General features: G+C 39.0%; 1 protein-coding gene and 1 long non-coding RNA gene across 3 annotated transcripts in view; one reads left to right on the top strand and one right to left on the bottom strand.

Annotated features, from left to right (window-relative positions):
* Nucleotides 1-1,661: 1,661 nt before the first annotated feature.
* Nucleotides 1,662-11,324, bottom strand: part of LOC147797773 (uncharacterized) — a 461,720-nt gene continuing 452,057 nt past the window's right edge. Inside the window, exons 2-3 of the long non-coding RNA XR_015426687.1 lie at nucleotides 2,641-2,980; nucleotides 1,662-2,244 (exon numbers count right to left, since the gene is read on the bottom strand). This is a non-coding gene — a long non-coding RNA (uncharacterized LOC147797773). The remainder of the gene's footprint in view (nucleotides 2,245-2,640; nucleotides 2,981-11,324) is intronic.
* On the top strand, nucleotides 5,176-10,216 carry LOC110990642 (uncharacterized). 2 transcript variants are annotated; one of them, XM_087142182.1, is made up of 5 exons: nucleotides 5,176-5,288; nucleotides 5,528-5,798; nucleotides 5,895-5,950; nucleotides 6,103-6,537; nucleotides 8,159-10,216. In XM_087142182.1, the coding sequence occupies exons 1-4, from the start codon at nucleotides 5,176-5,178 to the stop codon at nucleotides 6,164-6,166; spliced, it is 504 nt and encodes a 167-aa protein (XP_086998308.1). In that variant the 3' UTR covers nucleotides 6,167-6,537; nucleotides 8,159-10,216. The 2 variants fall into 2 exon arrangements, with proteins under 2 accessions (XP_086998308.1, XP_086998309.1); XM_087142183.1 differs by having other exon boundaries at nucleotides 6,309-6,537.

The raw sequence follows: 11,324 nt of genomic DNA on the forward strand, positions 1-11,324 counted from the left end.
GCCTTTTTCAAGAAATCAAAGTAATGGAAAAACTTAATTTTCAACTGAAAACTACAGTACAAGGCCTATTTCAAAATAAGGCAATTAAGAATGCATGAGGGCGTCAGGCTGCAACAATTTTCCCACTTTTTTCCAAATTCATGCATTAATTACTCATAAAAATACAAACAAGTAGGCCTTAGTCGAACAATTGTATTATTAAAAGGCCTAGCATGAATCCTTATATTTGAACTTGATGTAAAAAATTGGCCTGTTACAGTGTTGAGCCTATTTGCTTAGCATTTACATGCACATTAATTCACATGTACTGTACACCTGTAGTACATGTAGGCTGCACTGTACCTTATTACCAACGCACACAACGCACGTGCTCTATAAAAAAATTCCTGAAAGAGATGAAATCTCGTGCGCAAAAAGTGTCACAGAAAAACTGCACGCACTTCGCCCACATACTAAAATTTACATCAAATGAAAAGCTTATCGCTTTCTCTTTCGATCTGTAGTGATACTTTTCGTCATTATTACCTAGTCCAGTCAGGGCGCAGCAAGTGAAAACGCAAATGAAAACAGCCACAGCATTCCGCCTGAACTTTAGACGTGCAAAAAACAGCTAAAACGTTGTTTAAACAGGGTATTTTTACCACCATTCGAATCGAAAAAACGTGTTCTTTCTACTTACCACGCCATCTTGGATGCCCACTACTTCTTTTAGAACGTCTAGTTCGTTACAAAAGATCGGTTGAAATCTCGCAACAACGCGCGGAACTCTCGCAGCTATTTCGTACACGTTTGGCTTAGCACATAAAGTTCGACCCTCTTGTTTGGGCACTCTGCCCACAAGAAGGCATATCCTCCCGTGCCCTGTGTGATTTCTTCCACGTGCACGCATAAATCGGCAATGCTATCACGAACGATCATGATTAATGGCGCGCGTGACAATCCGGTTTGAATATGCGCATTTGTAATTAGGTTTTTGTAACCTAAACCACGCGAGAAGATATGATTCGTCCGCGACTGTGACGTCACTATGTTCATGCACGTAGACATTTCCGCGCATAAAAAAAACGAACTTCAAAGTACAATTTTCGCATTTACAAACCGCATTTTTTTGGAGACTTTGCTTGGTTCTTGCTCTAGTTCAAGAGTTTATGTAATTTTTCAATATTGTCACTATCAAGCTAAATTTTTTTGTGAGAAAGATTGCCCGATTTCGTCCGCCTATTTTGGATTAAGAAGGTCAAGTTCACGTGTGATTGAATAGGAACTTAGCCGTGCGTTGAAGAATAGCCACATTAAAGTACGCTTTACCGGTTTCGTGATAAAGCAAACATTTCAGTTTGTTTGGAGACTTTAAAATAATTAATCACTCAAATAGATCAACCCGTCTGAACTCAAAACATTCCAAAAAGACTTTCCAATTTTTTAAAGGTGTTTCACTTGGTTTGCACCTCTATTTTTTCTCCTTTTTGCAACTCCAACTGCAACTTCGCATATGTCGCTTGGGTAGCTTCAGCTTTGCCAATTTCTTAAGACCAATGACAGATTGTTTCTAGACAGCAGTTTCCAGTGAACATTAAGTTTTGAGAGTCTTAAAAGTCTTGGAAATAAGTACACTTAGATATAAGAAAAATTAAACGAGGGAGCTTAGACTGCAAGCAAAATTCAGTGTTTTGTTGATTTATTAAAAATGTCAATCACAAATCAGTCCAGAAATTTTACACATCTCATTCTTTCTTTAAGCTGCCTTTACTTCTATAAATGGTCCAGATTTCCTGCGTTTGTAGTCAGCTGTATGGATAGAACGCCTGAATTATAAAATTATGTAATGGCTTTGTTGCTCAGCCGCATTTGATGAGGGTAAAAAAAATTGTACATAGAACATTAAACTTTATTGTGAGTTCTTTACATGAACAAAACGTCGGGGTACATTCTGAGTTCAAACAATTCTTTTTTGCAAAAAAATCTTTTTGAAACACAATACCTACATGGAGTCTTGGACAGCATATATGTGCTTTGAAGGTTTATATCCAAAATACTATTTTCTAGTCTTACATTGTATATCTAATAATTTGACAAATTTCAATAAATCTTTGCCGCTTAATAAAATGTCATTCATCATTGTACGCTTCAACTCATTTTGACTAATTTTTAATTCTTCCCTTACAGTCATCAGAGTCATCCTTGAAATGCTTGAAATTCCAAATCATCAGCTCAGGCATCACGGTATCTGTGTAATTGCACCAACTGGAAAAAAAATAATGTGAACATTCATGTACTAACAAAAGGTTGTAAAAATAATGATTGGCAGGTTTCTCCATATTTATAGATTTCCAATGGCATTCCTCATCTTGTGTCAGAATCACTTCAATTCAGATCAAATAAGAAAAGATGTTTCTTTTGATTGTTGTTGTGTCAACGTGAAGTGTAAATGCTGTCTTTATCAACTGCAACAAATTCCTGCCAAAAATGTAACTAACAATCACCAAGACATGCCAGGCCATGCGAATAAAGTAGATGTTTGCCGGTATAAAGTTCACAACACACATACAAAAATGATCCGTCATGTCCGTTTTTAGCAGGGTCCTATTTCTCAGCCAACCGAGATTGACAAAAAAACTTTAAATTTATGCCTAGGCCCACCTTTTAACATTTCCAAACATCGTTTGGCTAGCACAATGCGAAACGATATCATCCTGGACCAAGTACTGAAGTAGTGCCAGGACTGCCAAGGTAGTAAAATGTGGTCTTCAGCATATACGGAGCTGTGAAAGTGGGCCTTCTACGGTCACAACATGGAAGAATCCGTCAGTCACTGCAGTGGGTGCGGGCCCCAAGCTCGGCTCAACGGCCGCCAACCACAAGGCGGCCGGCTGTGGTTTCGCGACTGGGGCTTGTGTCAGCTTTCTTCCCACGGGTGTCAGCTTCCAGGCACGCTAGATGGCTTGCCAAATGTGGTAGCCATGGAGTGATTCCGACGTTTCTTATCTCCGACAGAAACAAACAAGCCCATAATTTCACATTTTCACGAATCATGCAGCATTAGCTCCAAACTAGAGAATTCTCCAATTTTTCACGACACGGTACACAGTTCTTCACGAGCAAATGTCACCAAAAATATGATATTCAAGGGTGTGTTTTCGTGACTAAAAAAATTTTTAGCTGTCTTCCTGCAGTGAAAATAATGAACACTGGACCCTCGTTCACCAAATTGAAGGAGGTAGATTTCTGTAAAAATTGTGGTTTTAAAAATATCCTTACTTTTCCGACAAATACTGAAAACATTTACGATTTTATTCAAAAATGTGTCGAAAATTTGACCTTGCATAAATTTACTTTGGAATTGAATATTCTTATAATTTAAAAAAATATTTATAATTTTGATGAATCCATCTAAGCAACTGGGGTGACTAGAAACCGCCAGATACGATGTCGTCACTGGAAAGAGGGGATGTAATTGGAGAGTCGTCTCAAGTTTATCTCCCAAGGGATTAAAAATTAATATTCATAAGCGATAATGAGGGGCGCCATTTTCAAATTTTTTGGCGCATGCGCAAACGCACCCTCACGAGCAACCAATGAGTGCAAGACAATTAACTTTGGCGAGTCCTGTTGACAATGCTCGCCACATCGGCCACCAGTAATTCGACAGGTACATCCTGCCACCGCACCAGTCTTTAATAAATTCTGCACTGTCTTCGACTGACAATCAAGGGCTCGTAGCACTTCTACCGAATAAAGACATTTTCCTCCTGCAGTTGCGTGACTTGTTTTATCTTTATGAAAGTTGTTGCCGTTACAGTAAAGTTAGTTTCATATTGGACAGTGATATTCCCATTGGTTTGTACAGCAAATGTCTGATTTTTCTTGACAGAGTGGACATTCTAATAGAAGTGTACATCGAATGTCTGATTTTTACCAACCAGTGAGAATGTCCAGTGTCCACCAAAATCAGACATTTGCTTTAAAATCCCATGGGAATGTCCAATGTGTGAAGCAAAATAAGATATTCGCTGTACAAATCAGTGGGAATATCCAAATGTCCAATATCAAACTAACATTACCGTCATGTTGTTCACACGCTTTTTACAAATCTTAAACCTCTCGTTAAAACTTTTGCACGAGTACAATGCCTTGTTACCTAAACCTTTTTGTATGTATTCAAAACGTAAGCATACATTTATTCCTTTTTGAAAAAAGGAAACATTAACGTATCACACCAGTACTGGGATTTGCAATATACATGTTTTGTGCATATCCAATTGAAACTTTTCCCAGAAAAGCTGTGAAAAACGGAAACATTCGCTGTAATTTACTTTTGGCCCTATCCAACATACATGTATATTCTCAATGTTTATAATTTACGCCTGTCGTCAGTAGGGCAAAACCCAAAATCAAATTACCATCTCCCTGATGCATATTTGTATTTAGAAATAATTTAGTGTAATGTTTCAAAAGTAATGCACATTTCCTTTGATTCATGACTTGATCTCGATCTTTGATTTTGACATGACCTTTGGGACTCATGACTTGGACATGGGCTCAAGCTGCATGACAGCGACCTGGACTCAGATACGCAACATAGATTGGACATTTGATGACTTCAGTGTTATGTTGAAGTCCATCACAAGTGTCTTCAAGTCATTGTGTCTTAAGCCAATTCACAAGCTATTTAAATGAGCTGGGGAAAAAATTCTTTTGTCATTTTCACCCTGTAGTCTTATACTGTTACTTATGACTGGCCTTCAAGGGACTTACGATTTGCTTTGTGAAGGGACCTGTGATTCGACCTGTGATGGGACTTGTGAACACTCTAAGAAATAAAGGTTCATAAACGTTTTATACATTGATAAATTACAACTCTTTAGGTGATTCTGCATATTTGGGAGGGGACAGTACCCGTAAATGGGGTCCTTGTGATACTGGACGTTGTCCCAGGCAGATGGTTCGTTTTCTCTTCTCCACGTGCTCCAGAGATCCGGAAGGTCTCCCGGTGGGTCGGCCTCGTCGTCTTTGGGGTTTGGCGTAAGAGATTCCATAGGAAAAAAAAACAAATCCAAGTCGAGTGTTATTTTTCAAAAGTGCTCGTGTGAAGTATCAATCGTTGCCAAGGGGATACGCGTGCGTGAGCGTCGGCATGAATATTTTAAGAACAAAACAACCCAATACTGAAAGGGGATGAACGCGCAACCCGTCATTCTGAACCTAGACACCGTGCTGTATACGGTGGACCTATGCTGCTACGTGTGGCTCCATTCGTTTGTGCACAAATCAATACAGAGAGGTCAAAGGTCAGTAGTACCGGAATTGTGTACTTTTATAATGATTATTTTGTTTGCGCATGATTCGTACCAAGCAAGTATGACGTCACTTTTAAGGTCGGAGGTCAGATGTGGACTCCCGGACAGTCGACTTTTCACTCCTGCCCCATAAGAGGAACCTCATATTAGTTTGTTATTTAGCCCATCCAACATGGCGTCACCCGTCAAGGGTTATAATATGCTAAGTTGTGACCGGTGATTGTTTACAGATTCCTCATGGTGCAAGCGCAGATTCGTGCCAGATTACATCATCACCGAAACCATATGCTCAGCCAGAGTCACGTGACTGACGACAACGTTGCCAGGCAACAAGATGGCTACGAGGCACCGTGTCTGACGAGTGCGGTCATCAGTCGCGTCAATCCGCCTTCTTACTGTGACATAGCAGTAGTTCGTAGAGTAACTAGTCAGACCCTGGGTCAGATTCAGCGTGGGAGGCCGGGTTTGCTGAGGGGTCAGCAAAGGCCACAACTGGACCAGGTAAGCGTATTGGTTGAATTGACCCAACTTTTCAACTAAGACAAAAAGTTGACATCGGCAGAGTACAAGTTGCCTTTATTTACTTTTATCTTGTAGTTGAAACCCAAGAGGAGTTCAAGGGAGAGAACTGGGAATGAAGCCACAAAACAAATGTAAGTATACTTCCCAAGCAAGTAAGACCATCTGTTCGTGTCTTGCTGAAAGCCATACCATAATTAAGTTCATGTATTTATATAATGAGTTTCACCCTTACCCAACGTGTATATTGATAAACACTGTTTGTTCATTGCTTGTATTTATCCAGCTGTGAAAGACGAAGAATAGAAGTCTTTCTTCAGGTAGAGTACTGGAGTACATGTACAGTGTAGCTTGTTATTGAATTAGCAGACCCACTGACGCTTAGAATCTTATTATAGTTGCTAAACAAACGCAATCAGGTTAGTAGGTTTGAAATTTTTTTGGGGTGCCTGTCTTTTTTAACTTGACTTGTAACTTGGATGTTTGTTTAAGAGTCAAGGAGCTTCTAAAGTTGATATTGGCTTTGGAGTTTTCATAACACACCAACAAGTGGAAGCAGTTAAAGCCTCCCTAGAAGCTGACAATCTGAAGGTTGTTCTGCGGCATCTGCTCACCGTCCTTTCCAGCAGAGATGAGCTCTGTCAAGCCTGCTACAAAGGACAGAAAGGCAAAGGGAGCAACCGTTAAGCTCTTCCTTGGAGAGCTGCTCAAGCGGCACAAGGTGAGTACATGTATGATTTGATAAAAACAATGTGAATATGTTCCATTTTGCCTGCCCAGTATAGAAATATAAGGTGTGGGAATAAATGTGTGTTCTGGTGATCTTAAGCATGTATTTAAAACTGGTCCCAGAAAATTGACTTGACTAATTTCCACACTGCGCAGTATTATCTACATCTATTCTCCTGAGCCCTTTTTTAATGTTAGTTTAAGATCCCCAAACACATATTTATTCCCATAAATGCCTTTCTAGTTACAGGGTCGAAAAATAAAAATATTGTCACAGTTTTCATGAAGAGATAAGATTCACAAAATGGAGTAACAACTTGTTTTAAAAAATATCATTTGAAGTTGGCTTCCTTTTCAACGCTTATTTCTGTAGTACGTAACATTCCTTCAACTAAAACAATGCTACTATGTGAAAAACGGGATCCTGGATTACACAAAATTGCCAAACAGTAAACAAATAGGTTTGTCTCTCTGTGATAATTTGTGTGGCTTTTGTCTCTTCAGGCTGTGTAAGGAGGGGGCACGTGATTTCCCTTTGTGCATGCCAGGTGCAAATTATTACAAATGTACACATTTCCAGAGTCAGCTTGTCTCTTTATGAAAACCACCAAAGGGTTTTGCCCCATGCGATTTTGCCTTTTATTGCAAACATTTTCTCTGTGGAAGACAGTTTTACCTGTTACTGAAAGCTGGAAGTACACTTTATTCAAATTTTGCCTAAAGCTGATTTCAGTGACAAATAACACCAATCTGTAGCCATCCATTAGCCTAATTGATTTTGCCCCCCCCCCACAAATGATTTCTAAAAGTCATGATTTTTTACCTATTTGCCTCTGTGAAAACTGTGAGGCTATGATGAATTTCAAAAGATTTTGTCAAAGGATTTTATTTTCCTGATCACCTGCTATTCATATGATGGTATATTCCTATTGCATGGAATTGACGCACATGAGATGCACTGCATGCTGCAGCACATTCACACTCTCAAGCAATAGAAAGGGATGAAACTGTGTCATATACAGGCACCAATGCACTTTTTGCGCAGTGCACTATCAAATGTTAAATGCACAGTGAAGTTGCGCACTGTTGAATAGGGGGACTGTCTAAGGCATTTATGAATGAACTTTTAAAGAGTTTTTTGGCTTAAAATGTTGAGAGTCATTCACTTTCCGTAAATGTCATCATATGGACTGCTCGGCTAACTCCAGCCACCTCTGCCCAAAGGCTCGGATCTAAACATTCCTCACTCTTTATCTTCTGTTGCTGAATGATCTGTTGCAATTTTTCAAATGGAAGGGATGTATGTGTAGAAAGCAATCACATTATAATTGTTAGAAATTCTCTGTTGTGTTTGCAAGAGTGCTGTGAGCCTATGGTATATGCATGTACATGTATGTGTGGTATATTGATGGTGAATCACATTTGCAAGTGCATAATGTGGTACTGCAAGTGGTTTCTTGTGCTGAAACTGAAGGACATCTATTCATACAAAAAAGTACAAGTATTTTGGAACTGGAAGTACCTGTTGAGCCTTTTTCTAATGATTTGTTTTTAATAAGGAAACATACTTCATAAATGTTTTCCTCTTTTGGTATTTTTTTGTTCTCTTGCAGATTTCATCCATCAAGTTGCTGTGGGGAACAACCTAAGTCGCTTGAAGAATAGTGAAATAACAAGGACGATAAAAAGTGCGTGCTCCAACGCGCGACGTGTGCCAAAACTGTGAGATTAATCCATTATATGCCTATCATGGTGCAGTTGACACTCATTATTAACACAGGCTCGGCTAAGAAGAGAAACCGGTTCAGACAAGCATTTTTCACTGGTCCTCAATGAAGTGTGTGCATTCCTGTGAGGAAAAAATCTGTAAGACGAACTCAGTTGACGGGAGATTTCAGTTATGGCAAACATTTTTCTCATCTGGTCGAGTGCAAATATATTGTGTGATTATTTTAGCAAAACACGTTGAAAAGAAAATGTTCATCAACAAAACCTTTCAATCAACCATTAGGCTTGCTAATCTATCGTGCCATGGTGCTAATGGCACTCACTTGCTCTTTACAGAGTGGACAATGGGCGTTCAGTCAAACAATAACAGGCAACAAGATGCCCGATTTCAGAAAAACTTGCTAAACCTATAAATGAGTGGAAAGAAACAATTCCATGTGTGGAATCATGCAGTTACATGTATACGAGTGAAAAAATGGTTTCCGCTTAATTTGAGATAAGCATGGATAATACACCATAATTTAGCATAAGGAAGTACAAAGCTCATTATTATCACTCAAAGTGAAAGATTTGCCCAAACGCCATAGAGCAGTCTCTCTTTTGTATGTGTAGTCTTGGAAGGAGCTGGTTTCTACTAAACATTTTAAACAATGTATTCTGTCTGTCATCAGTCTCCTGATGATAGGCAGAACGTACTGGCAGAAATAGGGAGTAATAAGTACCTCCTGTCAGTGCCAAACAAGAGAGGTAAATTACTCCATCGTGAGAGTACAAACCTCATACCTTGTATTGTCCCACTACACAAACCATCATATCTTAGGCCTATTTAGAATGATCTTGCAATTTTGTGATGTTTTTTCTTGCAATTTTAGAACACCTTTCATCCTTACAAATAAATTTGAACAATTTTGCATTTGGAGATGTAGTTCAATTGAGAATGTTTGAAGCATTCACATTTAATGTTAAACACTCACAGAACTACAGGTTGGTCATTAGATGTTTCAGGAGATGTATTATGGATGTATTTTCCTTCTACCAATTAACATATATTTAACAACACTTTTTTTCTCAGTGCTCACCTGGCTGGAACTGGAACACAGCCTCCCACTTACTGGTATGAACCCCGTAAGACCGTTTGACCACCAACCTTGCCAGTGTTGGCTGACTAGCTGGTTTGAGTCAGTTGCAGCAGTGTATACTAAAGATGTATTTTGCATCAGGCATGTGTAATTAATTTTTTTGGGTTTTCATTTTAGCAACTTATGTAACAACACTATTTGCTTGGTGCATACCAATTAAGAGGAGGAAGTCATGCTTGCAAGTCACTCAATTAAGCCTCTGAATTTTTCACTAACTCTTGGTAAGCTCTGAGCAAAAAGTGTTGTTGCATTGCGAAAGAAAAAAACTAAGTCTCAATTACATCTCCCTGACGCAGAGTATATATCTTTAGTAAGTGTTTGAACCTGGTCTCCGCCCTTCAGCTGATTCAAACCGGACAACTGATGCTGGCATGTTCATTGGTGAAATGGTTGAACTTCTAAGCAGGGGGTTGTAGGTTCATTTCCCTATCGAGTAAGCTTGTGAAGTTTTTGCCAGTACTTGGTAAGCACTGAGCAAACTGTGTTATTACATACCAAAAATTTAAATCATCATATGTTTGCATATCCTTCAGAGGATTGTACGTGTATACTGTATAATGAGATACCTCACCAGTTTTCAGCTGGGGGTGTATTGTCTTTAGTAAGACTACGAACTTTATCAGTTTACAGGGGCACAGATTTTAAATGAACTTTCAGTGAATTTCTAAAAAAAAAATACCCAATTTGAATTAGGATATCTCACCAAGTTAACTTTAGCCAGAGGCAGAACTGTATTGTCATTACCCAAGGTACCTGTAATCAGTAGGCAGTAACAAATAAAATATGCTAAATAGGGCTGCATTTCTTCTTGTGTTTCTTCAGTTTCATTTGTGCAATGTCTAAAGGTGCCCTCATCAGGTCTACTTTGCCACGACACAGATCAGCTAATGTCCACTTTTTGTGATCAGGCTACGTCTCTGCTATGGGAACCGATAAGTTACCAGCTTTTTGCTGCCTAAATGAGTGTACATATAAACTGCAGTGATACTCGGGTGAAAATGGCATATCAGCTGCAAGAGTAATATAAAATTATGTGATTTGTTCCTGATTGTCAAGGAACAAGCAGATTTTGTTCACTCCATGACAAATACTCAGTTTCTCAGTAGTATGGCCATGAGCAAATCACATCTTGGGTCAATCCAACGGCAGCTGTAAATAGTTCTCTTCAAATGTTTATGTGCCTGAACTTGAGTACATGTAAATGAACTGGATTAAATCAATGCGGAAAATGCAGTAAAATATTGATGGACAGAAACAATGACCTTTGTATGAACCATGAGAGTGCAGGTCAGGACGTATACATGTACATTGTATACTCAGTTGGTATTGACAACATGTACTTAAAAAAACTACATTTAAGACTTGATTGATCCACTGCATTTAGGTGACTTTGTAACACAGCTTCTACAGCACTTGCATGTCTTCCTATTACTGCTGATTTATAGGCACTGAATATGTTACCATTCTTTGTGATGTTCCCTGATTGTAATTGTCCACCTATAGCCTAGACATTGATGCCTACGTGGTGCTTTCTGATGCCTTTTGATGTTTACTGGAAGCCTGGGACATATTAATGTCTACGTGATGCTTTCTGATGCCTTTTGATGTCTACTCGAAGCCTATAGGACATACTGGTGCCTATGTGATGCTCTCTGATGTCTTTTGATGTGTATCTGAAGCCTAGGGCATATTGATGCCTTTTTGATGCCTTTATGAGGACTTGTGACGTCTATTTGATGCCTGTTGTTTTCTTGATGTCTTTTGATTACTTAGGTTCCAAATGAGGCTTATTGATGGCTTGACTAAATTTTCTGCTGGGATTCCCTGTGCAGAGAAAATTTAATGCCAACCTGGGTGCAGGCATTTTTAATGCAAATGCAAGACATTAAAATCCAATTTAAAAAGTCTTGGC

Source organism: Acanthaster planci, linkage group LG10 (genome assembly GCF_054643075.1).
Source record: "Acanthaster planci isolate LZ-2023a linkage group LG10, COTS_SCS, whole genome shotgun sequence".
Lineage (NCBI taxonomy): Eukaryota > Metazoa > Echinodermata > Asteroidea > Valvatida > Acanthasteridae > Acanthaster > Acanthaster planci.